At 30.9% G+C, this 18,070-nt stretch overlaps 1 protein-coding gene across 3 annotated transcripts; it reads right to left on the reverse strand.

Annotated features, from left to right (window-relative positions):
* Nucleotides 1-776: 776 nt before the first annotated feature.
* On the reverse strand, nt 777-16,949 carry LOC106790405. Of its 3 annotated transcripts, none has more exons than XM_014755258.1 (3): nt 16,637-16,949; nt 2,153-2,339; nt 777-1,209 (listed from the first exon to the last, which is right to left on the reverse strand). In XM_014755258.1, exons 1-3 carry the CDS (start codon nt 16,654-16,656, stop codon nt 901-903), a joined length of 516 nt encoding a protein of 171 aa, XP_014610744.1. In that variant the 5' UTR covers nt 16,657-16,949; the 3' UTR covers nt 777-900. The 3 variants fall into 3 exon arrangements, with proteins under 3 accessions (XP_014610744.1, XP_014610745.1, XP_014610743.1); XM_014755259.1 differs by lacking the exon at nt 16,637-16,949 and adding an exon at nt 6,378-6,536; XM_014755257.1 differs by lacking the exon at nt 16,637-16,949 and adding an exon at nt 5,523-5,858.
* Between the last annotated feature and the right edge of the window lie 1,121 nt (nt 16,950-18,070).

Genomic DNA, 18,070 nt, shown 5'->3' on the forward strand with positions numbered 1-18,070 from the left:
ACACATCATAGGTATGTTTTTTTTCTTTTTCAATTATCTACCACGTGTCTTGTACAAAATTATTAATTTTTTTTCATTTATTTAAAGTATATATTATATATAAATATTAATGGTTGTAAAGAGAGTAGCGTATATTATTGCACGTTACCCTTAGAATAAATACATTTGTATATCGAATTATAAATAATGTCACTTATCTATGCGTGTGACTTAAAATTTAAAAAATACATAATATAAATAATATCATTTTATTTTTTTTTTCTTGTTATATATTCTAGGGTGTAAAAAATTTAAAAAAAAAAAAAGAAAAAAAAAGAAAGAAAAAATTGTCAAAGTTCCCAAGTTAATTTCCAATTAATTAAAATAACGAAGAAGAAATTTTTTACAAATTGTTTCACTTTGGTATCGTTTGGTCGTATTTAAATAAATAGACATCATCGCATTGGTTCTGACTAGAACTTAGCTGACAAGAGAGAAGAAACCACATAAAATAATAATATAATAAATAAATAAATATAACAATAAGAAATATACTCACAAATTGTATGTGTGTGTGTGTGTGTGTGTGTGTGTGTGTGTGTGTGTTAATATTCTCAGTCAAATTTATAAATAATTTTCAGTCGCCGTGTTAATTAAAAACAAAACAACATTATAATAATAATAATAATTACAAAAATGGTTCTATAAAAATTAAAAAAAAGAATACTTTACCCATTCTTTAATATCAATATATATATATTATTAATTTTGGTTAATTACTGAAAAATATTAGTAGCAATTATAAAAATTTAGAAAAAGAAATGTTTTCTCTTTTCAATTTGTCGTTTTTTCCTTTTCTTTCTGTTTCTTAGAAATACGAGTAATATCACGGTGGTTCATTTTTCGCAGTTGAGTAGTTCATCATAAAACGTCGACGATGCGAGAATGACTTCGATTTTTTTGCCTTCTCGACTCAGTTTTATCGTCCGCATCAACTTCTTTCCCTTCCGGAGGTACCTCCTCTTCATTCTCTTCGTTTTTATTTTCCTTCACCTCGTCTTCCTTTAACTGCCCCAACTCGTCCATCTCATTTTTTTCCATCTTCTCAGTTTTGTTTCGTACTTCCGCGTTCGTTGGAATTTCGTTTCCATCACGGTCGAGTTTTACCCATTGGTAATTTCCTGCCAAAGGTATTTCCTTTTCGAAATCGAAGTTCCATTTTTTTTTCGCCTGTCATAACAAATATAATAATTGATTTCTTAGAATGATTAATAATAGTATATTAAGGGGCACACCTAGTGTGAAATTTTGAAAAAATTGATTTTTTTCTTTTTGCATATTTTGATAGTCTATATCTTTAAAAATAACATACTGAAATTTCAAATTAATATTTTAAATAGTTATAGAATTACAGTCTTCTAAATAGTAGCCGGTCAGGGATTAAAAAGCAATCATTTTATCTTTGAACGCGTTTCTCTCAAAACTACATTTTTCAAATTGGCTGCAGTTGTAACTCGAAGAAGAATCATCCGATCGTTTTGATTTTTTTTTTGCTTATTTCGTATATGTTTCTCTGTACAATGACCTCAAAGTTTTTTGATTGTATGAAAAATGTAATTTTGGCGGGCCAAAAATCATCAAAATTTTGAGCAAAATTCGATTTTTTTTTTAAAAGTCTGCCATTTTTTTAAATTTCAATTTTTTTCACAATTTTAGGTTATGGTATAGACAATACCTCCTAGATTAATAGTATTTTTTTATTTTTTATTTCATCCACGGTGAAGGCCGGAATCACTGTAGCCGTTTAGGCCCTTTTTTTTAGTGACTTAAGAGATAGCGAATAACTCGCTGAAAATTATCTTTTTTCATTTGAAAATTTTAGTGAATATTCGTTAATTATGTATAAATCTATCCTCTAAATTTAAAAATAATTCATGCAGTAGTTTTCTTTAAAAAAATTCCCAAAAATCACCTTTTTTTTAGGCGGTCACACTAGGTGTGCCCTTTAACGATTTATATTATATTAACGATTTGTGTTTGATAAATAGAAAGATAACAAATTGGAACGTGATCGGAATTATAGTTAAAATATTAAAAAAATTGAAATTGTTTTTCTTTTCGTTTTTCTTCGATGATATACTATTCAATTAGATTTTGATAAGATTTCGTTAACCTCTTCTCGATGTTTGCGAGCCTCCTCGAAGAAACAATTAACAACGTTGTCTTCGTTGCCAGTGTTTAAATCACGCCTTGGACCACCTTCTATTTCTTCTTCCTCTTGAAAGAGTCTTCTGCAAACGCTCCGAAATCTTATGCCTTCTTGAACGTCAACGTTCCTATCTTGCATCGTCAGACGAGCCCTGTAACATTCAGAAAAAAAAAAAAAAAAAAATTAAAAAACAAAACAAAATATCATACAATTAGTCGAATACTTATTAAACATATTTTCCAACAAAAGAATTTCATTCAAGATTTGTTGTCATTCACATTATATTCGATAAAAATACTTTTTCAAAAAACTAATTCTAATTCTAAACTACATCCATTTTTTCGTACAATCATTTTTCATTATTTTCCTTCCTTATTTTACATTCATTCATTCAGTCATGAATCAACAAGGGGGAAACAGTATATATATATATATAAAGTGTTTTAAAAGGGTTTATAAAAAGGAAATGTTAGCAATGTAAAACACAGGAGTTTGTTATTTTTATTTTTTTCTTCTTCTTCTGCTATTATTTTCCATTATTTTCCATTCCATCGTTTCTCTAGTTCGTGGCAACAATCGATAAGAGAGCACACACATACACACACACACAGAAAGAGAGAGAAAGAGAGAGACGACGACGAGGAGTATCGTTTAAAAGTCATTTTCTTTTTCTATCGTTGGTAGTTAGATACACAATGCACTAGCAAGCAAGAGTGCATGTGCACGACTCCTGGCTTGTTTAAAAGCTGTCCGCTAATCAGTGACTCGACACGCGCCACACACGCGGGTGTTTTCCTTCCTTCGTTTATGTTTTGTAAACAACCCAACGTAAAGATCAACGTGTATGCGTGTATTTCTATTTCTTTCCTTTCCTTTCTAAGTTGTATTTTTTAAATGTTTGTGTACGCGTGTGTGATAGAAAGAAAGAGAGAGAGAGAGAGAAAAATGGAAGAAGACTGTTGGCATTGTTGACTAATGTGCCGTTGCTCGGATGTGTTGGAATGCAGTTTGTTTCCGGTATGAAACCAACAACCGCACGTTTCGGTGAAATGATCTATACACACACACACACTGGTTAATTGTTAGTAATTTACTCTAGCCTTGTGTAAGAATTTATATTATTCATTTATATTATTATACGATTTATAATCGAATTTATCGATTTAATTCTTAATTATTTTTGATTTTAATTATTAATCGAATTTATATTATTTATACGATTTGAAAGCTCGTTTATTCATAGAATTAATTCGACGAATAAAAAATAATAACGGTTAGAACTTTTGTTTGCTTTTAATTCGCAAATGATATTCGTCTCGCGAGGATATTCTTGTAATGTCATTTCTCTCATTTCTTCTTTTTTTTTTTTTATTTTTTTATTGTTAGATACAGAGAGAGAGAGAGAGACAATCTTTCTTGTTTGACGTTATTTAAGTCAGTCGTAAGGAGAATCCGGTATGATCGTAATTCTCGTTGAACAAGGTACAAGAAGAGATCGCCAATCGGACAAAGAAGAGTAGTAGTACACTCTCGTACTCTCTTGCGAGAAAATAGGGATGAGATTGAGAAGAGGAGAAGAATATAATCTAAGAAAGAGAGAGAGAGAGAGAGAGAGAGAGAGAGAGAATATATGCACCTGCTCGAGCTTTACAATATGCATCCGAGCCGTTTATGGTTGCACGACATTTTACGGTGCTCGTGTTAACGTTTTTTCAATGATCTCTCTCTCTCTCTTTCTTTTACTCGTTTCTTTTTCTTAATTTAATTTTTATCTTTATTTGTTTTATATTGTCCTTATAAAATAGTAATGAGAACGTTCATGAATCAATCATCATCAATCACACGTTGAATAAATTCGATAGCAAAGTATCCCTTTTCTGCCTTTATCTTTTCCCATTCTTTCTCATATCACTTATTTCTTAATAAGTTGATATCACGTAGATTATTCCCAGTAGTATATCATCAAAGTTAATACCTATCGAATGAACCTTCATTTCTACATACACGTAGTACTTTAACGATAATGATATTCTTTGTATTTTTCTCTCTGATCGTATCCTCGTGCACCTGTATACGTTTACTATGTTATTCAATAATTTAACGTTTTCCATATTCATTCATTTGAAATTTTTCATTAGAAATAATATCTCATTTTATCGTAGTATCCTTCACATAGAATTTATTTAGTAATTTTTTTCAATGGATTATTATATAGTATCATTGATTTATTTAAAATTCAGTATATTCTGTGATACGTTTGCGTGACACATTTTAGAATACATTTACCAAACGATTTCATTTTATTTAATCGAACATTTGCATAAGATTTAATTTGTTTGATCAGTTTATAATATATCGATTTGGTTTATTTCTTTGAGTTCAATTATTTGATGATAGAATTTTTTCTAAACAGACGCGATAATGTGGTTAAAGAGAAAACCAGTTCTTGATATTAACAGCATATCGTCAAGATTTGAATGGCTGAGAATTACTCGTGCATTTATTTCTGCAAGAAAGCAAGCAAGAAAGGAAGCAAGCAAGCAAGCAAGCAAGCAAGCAAGAGTTCTTTCTCTTTCTCTTTCTCTGTGTATATCCTAGCGAACAGGTAGTACGAGTTGGAGAGCTCGAACGTGCACAACACGCCTTTCCCTGGCCTACTTTTACGCGATGAAGAAAACTATTCCGAACGAATGAGAGACACAGATTGCATCTTTCGTATTATTCTATTCATTATATACTCAAAGTTTACTTTCAAACAATTAACGTTAATAAATCAAACATTTATTATTTGCAATTATTGCACTGTTCGTTTTTTAAACAATTTTTCATTAAAAATAATAAACTCTTTCTTTCTTTTTTTTTTTTAAATAAATAGTTATAGATTATTACAAATATATATATATATCGTAAATATTCAATATTAATTTATTATACATATTTTTTTGTGACAATTATTATCTATATTTAAATTATAAATCTGATATACGTGAATATGGGTTCAAAAGTTTTGAGCTTAACATGGAATATTTTTTCTATACAAACTCAATTTTTTTTATTTAGATTTAAAACTTGTCAACCCTATATATAATCTCGTATAAAATTGGTAGATAATAAAAATGATGACGATATTACTCGCATAATTGCATAATAATAACTTATAAATAGCAACCCATCTTGTTTGTCTTTCAATTAAACGCAATCTAATTCGCAAAGTAATCAACACATCCTACGAACACAACTTTTCAATCATCTTATTCAATGAATATATCAATTAAAAATAATCATAAGATATTACGTTTAATAACGATTAATATTAATTAACAATTGTACTCACTTATTGTTAATGTCTCTCATCGTTAAATAAACAAATTAAACGAAGATAAATCGCAAGAAAGTAACGAACACACGATGTTTTAAATATCACATGACGATAATATTGAATGATCTCGAATTTTTTGTTTAGAGTATGGCGTCTTTGGTGTCTCGCGTAGAATTAAATGTCCCGAGTATAATATTAGCAAGACGATCGATAGGCAGACATAGTCTTCGTCGTTCGGGGGTGTGGACGTAAACTAAACTCAGCTGGGGTGCCTTTTAGATTTCTACGCATGCGTGGAATGATGCATTGCGAACTACGAGATATCGTTTTGCTATACTGCATTCGCACGACTATCGATAACCAGAACAAGTCTCTCTCTCTCTCTCTCTCTTTCTTTCTTATGTTATCGATATAAATCTATTTTCTTATTTTTTTGTTTTTTGATTGTTCATTAATCGACTTTTATTCTTCAAGCATTTGTTTATGATTTGTGATAGCGGTGAGTGAGATGCGTGCAAAACAATCGATTAAAATTTATTGCCAATTTTTTGATTCCTATTATATTTCTTCATTATATATTTTATTATATATATATATAAATTATTATTATATTTATATATAATTATTATTATATTATATATATAAATTATTACAAATATGAAAAATAAAATGAAATCTTTCTAATACCTTTTGAAACAATAAGTTCTCAATAATATCAATCCGATTCGGAAGCATAAGAAAAAATTGATTTTAGGAAGTATCGATAATTTTGCACGGATCTTGCGATAAAATAAAAAAATAATTATAATGTATAATATAAACATATGTTTATCTCTCTATGTAGAAAATAAATAAATTTCTCTCACGTACACTTGACACAATTATAAGTTCACATTTATAATTGAAGAGAATTTTTGTCCGTAAATTTGTTTTCTTTCTTGTACAGCACGTAAGAAGAACCAAGTGCAACTGGCCTAGGAGGTGAGACCACTAGTCACTTGCATCCCGGTTGCAGCTAACTAGCCTAGATTCTCATTGCGAACTAACCGTGCTCTGTTGCACGCATGCGCGAGTGTCCGTTAACAGACCGTTTTATTCCATATATGCATTTATTTATGTGTGCAATATATATATATATATACGAGTGTGCGTGTAAGTATATATATTGCATTTATGTATGCACGTATTATTATGTAGGTGTATGTATAGATGCTCGTTCGTCCTACGATGCGAATTTATCGGTCGAGAAATCACACCGGATTTTGCTACAACGTCCTTTCAATGAAACTATTTTTAGTATGGTGTATAGATATATATACATATGCATTTTGTCAAAGATTAGAATTTTAATATATAATAAGATAAGTCACAATGTGTTTTCTATATAGGATTGGCAAAATTAATTGAAATTTAATATTTAATATTGATTAAACGATTAATTAGAGAATATTTATAAGTATATAGGAATATAAATTGAAAATAATATTGTTTAGATTATTTTGTTAAATAACAGATTCTTTCTAATAGGTATTGTTCAAAGTATAAATTCTAGTAATTATTTGTATTCCATTATAGTTAGACATTTTATCTTTTTAACAATAAGTTGTGTGAGAATCCTGTAGAATACAACTTCCCGCCATTCTCTATCGAGTTCTTCTTTCTTCCTTCTCACGGAAACGTTACCAGTTTTCTTTCTCTTATTTTTCTTTCTTCTTCGACTCTTCTTCCTCTTCTTCTTCGACTTCTTTTTATTTTTCTTTTTCTTTTTCTTTTTCCGTTTATTCTTTTTAGTTCGCTAGAGAGGATCATCCTCTATCGATGTTTATCCAATTTCTAAGAAATTACTAGGACGACCAGAAAAAAAGTATCGTTGAACTTTCATAAATTCAACAATAAGAAATTATTTTATATAAAAAGCAATTTTTATAAATTGTTCAATTTCCCAGAAGTATCGCACTGTTAAATAATTAAGGATTTCTCGTTTGATTGTTCTCAATATTTAATTTAAGTTCTTTATCAAAAAAAATCTAACAAATGTGTGCGTGTGTGTGCAATTCCAATTGAATCAGGTCTTGAATCAGGTCTTGAATCAGTTTGAATCTGATTAAATAAGAAAGATACATTTTGCGTGTATTTTTTTTTATCACAATCTCGTGCATGTTGTGTATCGTAACGCAAAACGTCACCTAGAAAATACGGTTGCACACGATTGTCGAGAAAAAAAATATTGACTCTTTTCCGTGTGCTGTTCTACTTTTACAAATGATTATATATATTATAAAAATAATATATATACACTCTATATACCTAGAAATATTTGTAATTTTTCTTTTTAAACATTAAAACCGTAGCGATACTTCGAACGTCCTTCGATTCTTCGAAATGATCGGAATATCAATGAATGCGTCATACGTTTTATTGTTTCGATATACAATGAGAACACTTGACACGACACTTTTATTTCTCATGTCTCGTATGATACTTTTTATTTGATAGATTCTTTGTCTTATAATACTAAGAATCGAAATAAAAGGGATATATAGAAGTATCATAGAAATAATGATCATAGATGTAATTTGCATACGATTAGAATATTTTGTTGTTGTATTTAACGACTATAATACCAAGTAACGGTAACCCTAATTTTCTATATCCCTAGAAAAATAAATACGTGATCTACTATAAAAACTAATCGAATATTAATTATATTAAAATATGAAAGCCTGGAATATATCATTCAAATAACAAAAATAAATTATTTTAGTTCGCGGGTTTTAATGAAAAAATTAAAAGCAATTAAAAACAATTGAAAACACAATAAAAAAAATTAAAAATGAAAACGAATCAATTGATTTTTCATTTAAATCCGTTGACCTATCGAAAAAAAAAAAAAGAAAGAAATGCCAGGAGTCCTACTTCCATCTTTAACTATACTCCTCCTTCTTTAACGGCTTCCATGCGAGAAAATAAATACCGGCACGAGAACTTACCGTTCTAGAAAGAGAACGAGGGAGGAGAATCGGATGTTCCGCTTTACGATTTGTCGAGGAAATGTGATGCCTCGAAATTCTGCATAAGCTTTTCCGCCTGTTAAATCCGCTCGAGGTTCACAAACCTGGAACGACTTTCTGTCTTTTACGTGTCCCTTTCCCTTTCCCTTCTTTTCGTTTCTCTTCGCGACACCTGCCTTTTTATCTTTTTTGTCATTTATGTTTCTCTCATTTTTCTCACATAAATTAAATTTACAAAAGAACGATATTAATACAATTTCAATTGTTAACTATTTTCATACGTTATTATTTGTTATTTTTTTTTTGTTTTTTTTTTTGTTTTGTTTGTAATTGATGTTTATAAGAGAATAAACCTTGACCAGTTTCCACCAATCAACTTCGGCCTTAACTTGACAAACGTTGCCACTGTAGTCTTTCATGATTCGATCATGTGACTAGCATAAATAAGATTCTCGGGCAGAAAACGTATACCTGATTAATATTAACGTAAGAACGGAAGGACCGTTACTAACCAGAAGAAGAACAAACAATATGACCACTATACTGGTCAAACAGTATAAAAAAATTTCAAGGATTTCATACTAGGATTTCTTTTTTGTTTCTCTATTAGAGTTTTTTTTCCTTTTTTGGTCGTTATTTCTCATCAAAGTTTTCCTATTATTTCAATTTGTTTTCATTGAAAATTATCGATCGACGTTTATAATTGTTTACACATATATTTCAATTTATTTTATTTAAATATAAAAAATATTCGGATCTAACAATAAATTCACAGTCGAATTTCGAACGCTCGCACGAATACACGTACGTACGTATAGCAAATAGATTTAATTATTATTATTCTTAATTATTGATCGATGTATATATTGTTTAACCATTTGATTTGAATTTAAACAAATTCGTTAATTATCGTTTACGAATAGTTTTACCTCGTTGTATCTTAGAAACGTGAATGATAACAAATGAACTATTTGTTCATGCGCTAGTTTGCATTTCTAAGTTAACCTTCCGCAATGCATTAAGATATTAGCTAATCGTATTCGTCGTATTTATGGAAGGTCGTTTTGTTTCAATACTTAATCATATGCAAACTTTGTGTTTGATTAAAATTCCAATGAAATTCATGTAATATCATTTCGATATGCGTATTATATGCACGTATTGTTGTATACGTTGCTCGCGACTCGTTGAAAAATGTTTTATTTATTTATTACAATATTATGGTATATGGTTTAAATTATATATCTATTTTATTTTTCATAATTAATGATCGATCTTTTTCGTTCGTTAATAATTAATACGAATTTATATTTGAAATAATTCGTAACATTTTTTACTTTGACAATTCATTAGTATTTTAGTACGTCAAATGTATTATACAAAATTTGTCATTTATTTTCAATGTAAAAAAAATTCTTTGACGATTAATTAAAACGACTGATGGAATAACGACATAGAAAAAAAAAGGAAAAAAAAAAAGAAAAGAAAGTGATTCCCATGAATGGAATGCATATTCATTCATTCTCGTTCTTTCAAACGAACGAACGATGCACGTGTTTTCTGTTCTTGTTTCTCGAGTGATCTCAACATATGCTAAAATCTTTCGTGCCAACTGTCGCTTCCTGCATATATCCACGTACCTTGAAATGTATTCCCGCGAGAAAGAAATCACTTTGGTTACGGTTCGGTTAGACTCGCGGTTGGTAACAAACTAAATCTCGTCTCTATACGATACTACAATACATACATGCATACACGCTTATGCAAGTTTCCAAATACATGCGATAGGGGGGTATTCCCTAATTCATATTCCGAAATAAAATTACAAATCTTTTAACTTTTTTTTATATATTTATTTCTTTTTCCAAGAAATCATATGATCATATGATTTTGTACGTATTTATTTCTTATCATTTTTCTTATTCTTTTTTTTATCTCTCTCTCTCTCTTTCTGAATCCCATAAATTTGTTCGTACATTGAAATGAAAAAACGAGGCTAGAGTTCTCGATCACGAGTCAAGAAAAAGAGGTGTTATGCATTTAGTGTCAATGAACTCTGACTTCTTCTACATCCACAGCACCCCTCTTTCTCTCTCTCTCTCTCTCTTTCTTTTCTTTTTCTTTTTCTTTACTTAGACAAAGCCCCCTCAACCCGCGTTACCTCTTCGTACTCCTCATCAACGGGGTCTTTACCACGAGGAAGGAAAAACTTGTAGCCTTAGATCGCAATTTTTCCGGCAAGAGTCTTCGATAAGTGGGGAGGATGTGTACAAGCTTGTCCGTTACTAACCGTGGGACATTGTATGCATAAGAGAGAAAGAGAAAGAGAAAGAATGAGAGAGGGTAGATAAGTTCATTTGAACAAGTATTTCCTCGATAAATTTTATCTCTATCCTCTTTCTTTTCTCTTATTTTATTTCTTCCATTTATTTATTTATTTCTTTACCCACACTTTTTAAAAGCAGTTGCTAGTTGTATGGTATTGCATTATTCGGTTACCGTTAACTCTTTTTAAAATATTTCAAAAATAACGCACACTGATTATTTTATATATATATATATTGTTTTTTTTTTTGAAGTTATACTTCTTTTGGAGCGTTTTGAAAAGTGAATTTAGATGCAACCGAAAAATCAACACCACGAAGTTGCCGAATATTTGCGATGCGCGGGCAAAGCGATTTCAAATTTACGACATGAAATAATTCGTAAATAAATAAATTAAATTGTACATATTAATTAAAACCTTTATTAATGGTATTTAATATCTTCATTTTATTTTATCATATTATCGTATTTTCGACAAATGTAGAGTATTATATTGGTACGCGAGATAATTATTTTTGAGGTTATTGAGGTTATGTTCGTTTTTTGGTACGTTAAAAAAGTATAACTTTTTACGTGCGTACATAAGTACACACCCCAGTTTTTTTTTATTATTTTGCCATATATATTGAAAAATTATTAGATTACTCGATAATAATTACTTTCATTCCCCAAAATTATATATAAATTCGAACGAATGTATTTAATTTATAATCATTATGAAAGTGTATACAAATAAGAAAGCATATAATTTACATTGCAATACTACAATACAAGTACGTGGTGTGGAACACACGTTTAATATAATAATTTATTCGAGCCTAACTTCTCTCTCTTTCTTTCTTTTTCTCTTTTGTGCATTGATACTAATATTCAAAGACCCCTTTGAAAGGAAACATTTGTTGGTTGAGAAAAGCAGACTTATTTACCAATTCTTCAGGCTTCCTTTTACTCAACTCGAATGAAATAAATATAACGAAAGAAGAACCCCCATCCATTAGGGGCTGAGGTTGCTCAGCTTGCTAACCGTCTATTCCACCCTCCCTTTTCTTTCCCTTTTACTTTCTCTCCCCCCTTTTTTTCAAATCTGCTTGACACTCTCTTTCTCTCTCTCTCTCTCTCTATCTCTACATTCTCGTTTCTTTTTTTTCTTCTACGTCACGTATTTTACCTACACACATTTTCCTTTCTTTTTTCTTTTTTTTTTCTTTCCCCTATCCATTTATCTCTCTCTCTCTCTCTCTCTCTCTCTCTCTCTCTCTCTCTCTTTCTCTCTTTTTCCCCTTTTGGTTCTTCTCTTCGAGTGGTATGGTGGTTTTCTCTGATCGGTAAAACGTAACATTCGTGTCGATATTTTGGACACGCCTTTAAAAGAGTGAACGAGGGAGGAAGAGGGTGGAGGAAGAGGGAGGAGGAGGAGGAGGAGGAGGAGGAGGAAAAGGTTTCCTGGCGGACGTTTTCATCCGGCAGACGTGCTTTACCGAGGTGAAAGGTCATATGTGGGAAAAAAATAAAAGAAAGATAGAAAGAGTAAGTTGTGTTATTAAACTGCATCACGTGTTGCCAATCTGTTTCGCTGGCAATCCAATTCCAGAAATGATCGTTTTAAACACCCCCTTTCGATATATTGAATTTCAATTTGAATTTTCTTTTATGATTTTAATATTAGGAGATTCGTTTTATTGTTAAACAAAATATTCATATAGTAGATATATAATATGTTTTTTAATTTTTTTTAATTTAATTTTAAATGAATTATTTTAATTAGTACATGTGTAGGGGTACCCCAATTGCATGTGTACGCATGCACGTTTTTTGAAATATTTTGATAAGTCTCCCCACCATACATAAGAAATAATTTTAAGTTATTTTTATTGAACATTCGATAATATAGATCAATCATCTATTTATCAAATAATTGTTAATCATTCGATATTAGAAAGTGCATTTATATTGTTAGTTGCAATTTATTCTTGATCATAAATAGATCGATTAAGAATATTAAAACTTGTACTAGGGGTAACGTCGTTTCACATAAAGACACACGTAGATATATACACTCACCATAAACTGTCATTTAAGTGTCACCGATCGTTATCTAATGGCTTCATTAATACGCAAATTACATAGTAACGTGCTTATGTGGTATATAATATAGACACATACAACACTATATCAGTATAGCAACTGCATACATATACATACATAAATACGATACGATAGGTGCGAATTTCTTAACACGGCTTTGAACGGAAAGTCATGGCGAAAAATAAATTCATCGTCGGCCATTCCCTAAGTGAACTTTCCCCGTTGGAATGTGGATATCACGTTCTTACCACAGGCCTCTCTTGTTCAAGTATTCAAATACTTAATACGATTGAAAATTATACTTATACAATTAATTTACGTTCTTTGTGTATTTTTAAAAAAGAAAAGAAAAAAAAATTAACAAAAATATAATTACATATGATTACGTCACATGTGTAGGTGATCTTGATATATATATATATATATATATAAATGATTTATAATTTAAATATTGAAAATAATTAATACATGAATAAATATATATATACTGTGAGTGTGATATATTTGTATGGTGACATATAATTATTATTTTAATCGTATAATTAAATATAATATGAATAATATAATTTATAAATGATTACACAAATCAAGAATTTTGATGTAAATTTAAATGAAAAAAAAAAAAAGAAATTTGTATAATCTAACAATTAATTTAACGTCTAATATATCATGCGTGTATGTGAAAAGAGGAAGAATATTATAAGATAGTATAGGATAGACATTAACATAAGTGTGTGTGTATGTGTGTATACGTGCTTGACGAAAATAGACACGTAGATCGGAGTAACGTGAGTTAGAAGAAGATAGAAAATGATGATAGAGATAGATAGATGATGGGTTAGAAGAGAAACAGTGCTCTTTGGCTACCGCAAATTCTCTCGGCCTAATATTTATTTCGCGACCATGTAACGTTCATCCATTTGCGGCAGGTCAGTGACGTTTCTTTTCTCTCTTTTTCTCTCTCTCTCTCTCTCTCTGTCACTTACTCTCTCTTTCTATCTATCTACCTATCTATCTATCTATGTATGTATTATCTATCTCTGTCTTTCTTACGGCCCACGTATAACGAAATGAACGAACAACCAACCGTCGGTGGTCTTTCGTGATTATCTGCCGGAAATAAACTAACCGAATGATCTGGACCTTCTTAACCATAAACTATATATTATGTCTCTCTCTCTCTCTCTCTTTCTCTCTCTCTCTCTCTCTCTCTCTCTCTCTCTTTGTCTTCCTTCCATAGTATTTTTTGTTTTATATTACTCGCTGCACAATCGTATTTTATACTTGCATTAGTTACTTTACGTTTCATTTTCATTTTCCGAATATCCTTCTGATTTTTGTTTTTTCTTCTCTTCCACGTGTGTGTTACGTTATTAATTCATGGGTATTGGTTTATTGCGATATAAGATGATTGGTAATCGAATAATTTTTGTTAATCGTAATTTAACGTGCACACACGCCGCGTTTAACTTTTTCATTTTATTAATTTATTTAACCGCGATGATTATATATATATATTATATATTTAGGATTTGTTCTTTCTTTTTGTTTTTTTTCTTTTTTGACAGGACTCTAATCTATAAAGAGATATTTCTTTCTTTTTTTTTGTTCTTTTCTTTTCTTTTCTTTTCGTTCATTCTTCGGAAGGAATAATAATGCAAAATAAAACCGGGCTAAAAAGTTTCTTTAAATTTACACACTCGATGAGAGAGAATGAGAGAGAGAGAGAACACGCAAGCACTTAACTTAACGCATCGACCTCGGATTTCCAAATATTTGCCCTCGCACACCGTCTGGAATTCTTACGAAAGAGAACGAGAACGCACGCGTTCGAAATTAAATGTTTTAGTTAATAGAACGTACGATTTGCTCCTTTTCATTTTTTCCTTTTCTTTTCTTTTTATTTTTTTCTTTGTTTCTTTTCTTCGAGATGGAAATGATATATACTAGACAGAAACGGAATGATGAAGAAGGGAACGAATAAATGTCTGGGCACGGAATTGAAAGATTTTCGGTTGAAATTACTCGTTAAGGATTACTCATACTTTTTTTTTTTTTTCTTCTACCACGTAAACGTACCTAATAACAGAACATTAATGCGTTTGTATGCGTGTATGATGTTCGTCGCGCGCCTCTGTATACATACGTGCATCCGTGTGTTACATTTTTAAGTGAATTAATCAAACTGGGTGATCGTTCTCGTGTTTTCTTTTTTCTTTTTTTTTTTTCTTATATAAGAGAGCGAGAAAGAAAGAAAGAAAGAATGAAAGAGTGGATGAGTAATCAGACAGTTTATATGAAAAAGAGTGTTCTTTGTGTGTGCTTGACCTTTATCAGTTTTCTCTTACGTTTAATTAGAATTAAAATTGATATGTGAGACAATTTAAAATACGATTGTAGGAAGTATGTCGCTTAATGTCTTATCGTTTTTCTAAAAAAAAAAGAAAAACAGATTATTTCTATTATTATTAATATTATATATCGGTCTTATCACACACATTCTGATATTAATATATACATATATATATATGTATGAAAAATAATAAGATATATATTATCCAGACAGTGTTATCACGATGATATACTATCGATATATCAAGATTATAATATACACAACGAACCAATCATGCACCAATAAAAATGTCACCTCGACGTATTATTAACCAGCATAATTTTACAAAATTAAAAGTGTACCCAACTAACGCGAAAGAAGATCCGAACATTATTTTTATGTCCCAAGGATCACGTCGAGTTTGTTACAGTTTCACATTGAACACCGTATGACAAATAATAGACCATCGAAAGGTAGAAAAGGATGAAAGGGTTAGGTAGTAGTAGTAGTAGTAGTACCACCTTTCGGTACCCTTCCTGCGGGTGCATTCAACCTGTCCCCGGAATTTAAAACCCCCCTGTGTGTGCGCAATAACCTCTTGGATGGCTCCTCGAGAAATCCAAGACTCGGTTGGCTCTCGTGAACTCGAGGAGCCCAGGAAAGGCCAAACCGGCGATGTAACGTTACACTGTTAAATCCCGTATGTAACGTTAGTCACGAGTACATTCTCTTTCTCATTTTCTTTCGGTCTTGTATAGGGTGGGACTCATTACCGGATGCGGACCAACCACAAGACGACAGGATCTATGCTGTCCTGAGTTCTTATCTCTCAGACTCATCACCTTTGTAATATCAATGTATTGTACAGTGTACCTATTTACTATCTCTTCATGTATTTTATATTATATTTTTTTTTTTGCTCTCTCTACGTTTATATTTTCGCGTGTTATTATTTAATGAAAGGGACTTTTTTTTCTTTTTTTTTTTATACGTGCTCGTGATTTTCTTACCGAAGTTCCTGAGATACAATTTTTAAATTAATTAAAAATAATTGTGTGTGTGTGTGTGTGTGTGACGCGCGCGTCTATTAAAAGAATTAATTAATTCTTTTTGAGTTATATAATTAATATAAATTAATAACGATAAAACATTTGAAATATGATTCATTTGTAATAGTTAATAAATGTGACGAGCCTATTATAATCGATTAGAAAAATGAAACAAAAATAACAATGATATATATTATAATACAAGCATGCAATTATTTCGAATAGATCAATTAATCATAATATTATTAATACAATTGCATAATAGAAATATAAATTAAACACACACACAGATTATATATATATATATATATATGAGATATATCTCACCTGTGTCTTGCCGCCAACATTTTTCTCTCGATTCGAATTATAATTCAAATTTGGCGTCCCGCCGTTTATCGACATACAATAAAATTGTCGTTGTTGTTATAGGTGGGTGATCGAGGAGGGGTGGGTAGGGGGATGGGGTAGTTAAGAACAAGCCGCTGAGTCTCGCGTTGTTTTGTTTCGAGAGCGACAGGGTGGGTTTTCTTTTGTCCTTTTTTTTCTTCTTCGACAAAACGTGTAACTAATGGAAATATTTAATGTAAGAGAAGAGAAGGAGATGAAAAATTGTAGAACCGTTCTTCGCAAGTTTGTACCGGCAACTGAAGCTCGTTCAGTGGTATCGCGACTCTCGGTCGCGAGGAACTCGGGCTCCTCTTCTTCTGCGCCTCCGAACGAACTGCATGCATTCCCTACGGTTAATCCATCTACGTACGTCTATTTATAAATGGCCGCATGCACGGCCACCGTGTTTCGGACGTTTATAGGATATGTCGACTCGGGAACAAACCGAATGAGGGGGGTTGGGAGAGTCAAAGGAGAGAAAGAGAGAGAGAGAGAGAGAGAAAGATAAAAACACTCGCTGGAATTATGATTCATCCGCGAAATTTCTGCATCTCAAAATTATATTTCCCCACGAGAAAAAAAAACAAAGTCATACCTATATATATATTTTTGTCTCCTTTTTCATTTTCCTTTTTTTTTCTTCTTTTTTTGACATTTTATTATTTTGTACGAATGTTACGGTCATAACCAAGACCGATATATCCGCCATTTTGGTTAACACGCGAGAGTACTTCCATTTGTGTTTTTGTTTTTTTGTTTAGATTCTCCCACGAGTATTTGAGAATTTTGATATTTTATTTTAGAGATCCGTCCTTTTTTAATATTACTTTTTATTTTTTCATTGTCACATATAAATAATTTCTATAAGACGTTTGTTAAATTTTATTTTATTTATTTATTTAATAATACAATGTGAAAGTGTTTTTGGATGAAAGTTATTTTCTAAATATTAGTCCACGTTTTCGAGAAACATATTGGAGTATTTTTATTTATAGAACGCGTTTGGTGACAGACAAGAGGAGAAGATAGAGAAAGAGAGAGAGAGAAAGAGAGAGAGAGAGTGTGTTTCATAGAGAATATTAGGGTGCATTAGAAGCGAGCGAGGGAGTATCGCGAGACTCCTCCGTAAGCTCGATTCTAAAAAGGAAGTCTATTTCCGGAAAAAAAAGGGGAGGAACTTGAAAATGTCTCCTCTCACTCTCTCTCTCTCTCTTTACGAACATACGCGTATCTTCTCTCGTTTTAGAAAGCAATCCTCCTAACATGTGTGCAATGTATGACGAAAATCTGTCTCTCTTTCTTACGATTAATGCTAGAGAATAGTAGTAGATTTACAATAATTTTCATACTAATTGTAAAACGAAATTTATTTGA

The sequence above is a fragment of the Polistes canadensis genome, unplaced genomic scaffold, assembly GCF_001313835.1.
Source record: "Polistes canadensis isolate GaletaPanama2010 unplaced genomic scaffold, ASM131383v1 scaffold_235, whole genome shotgun sequence".
NCBI classification, from domain to species: domain Eukaryota; kingdom Metazoa; phylum Arthropoda; class Insecta; order Hymenoptera; family Vespidae; genus Polistes; species Polistes canadensis.

Bases quoted from the DNA above. Each gene is read 5' to 3' on its own strand.
- LOC106790405 (XM_014755258.1), bottom strand. From the start codon at position 16,656: ATGTTGGCGGCAAGACACAG. The intron at 2,340-16,636 runs GTGAGATATATC...TGAATGTTACAG, and splicing joins ATGTTGGCGGCAAGACACAG to GGCTCGTCTGACGATGCAAG. The intron at 1,210-2,152 runs GTTAACGAAATC...TTGTTATGACAG, and splicing joins CTCGCAAACATCGAGAAGAG to GCGAAAAAAAAATGGAACTT.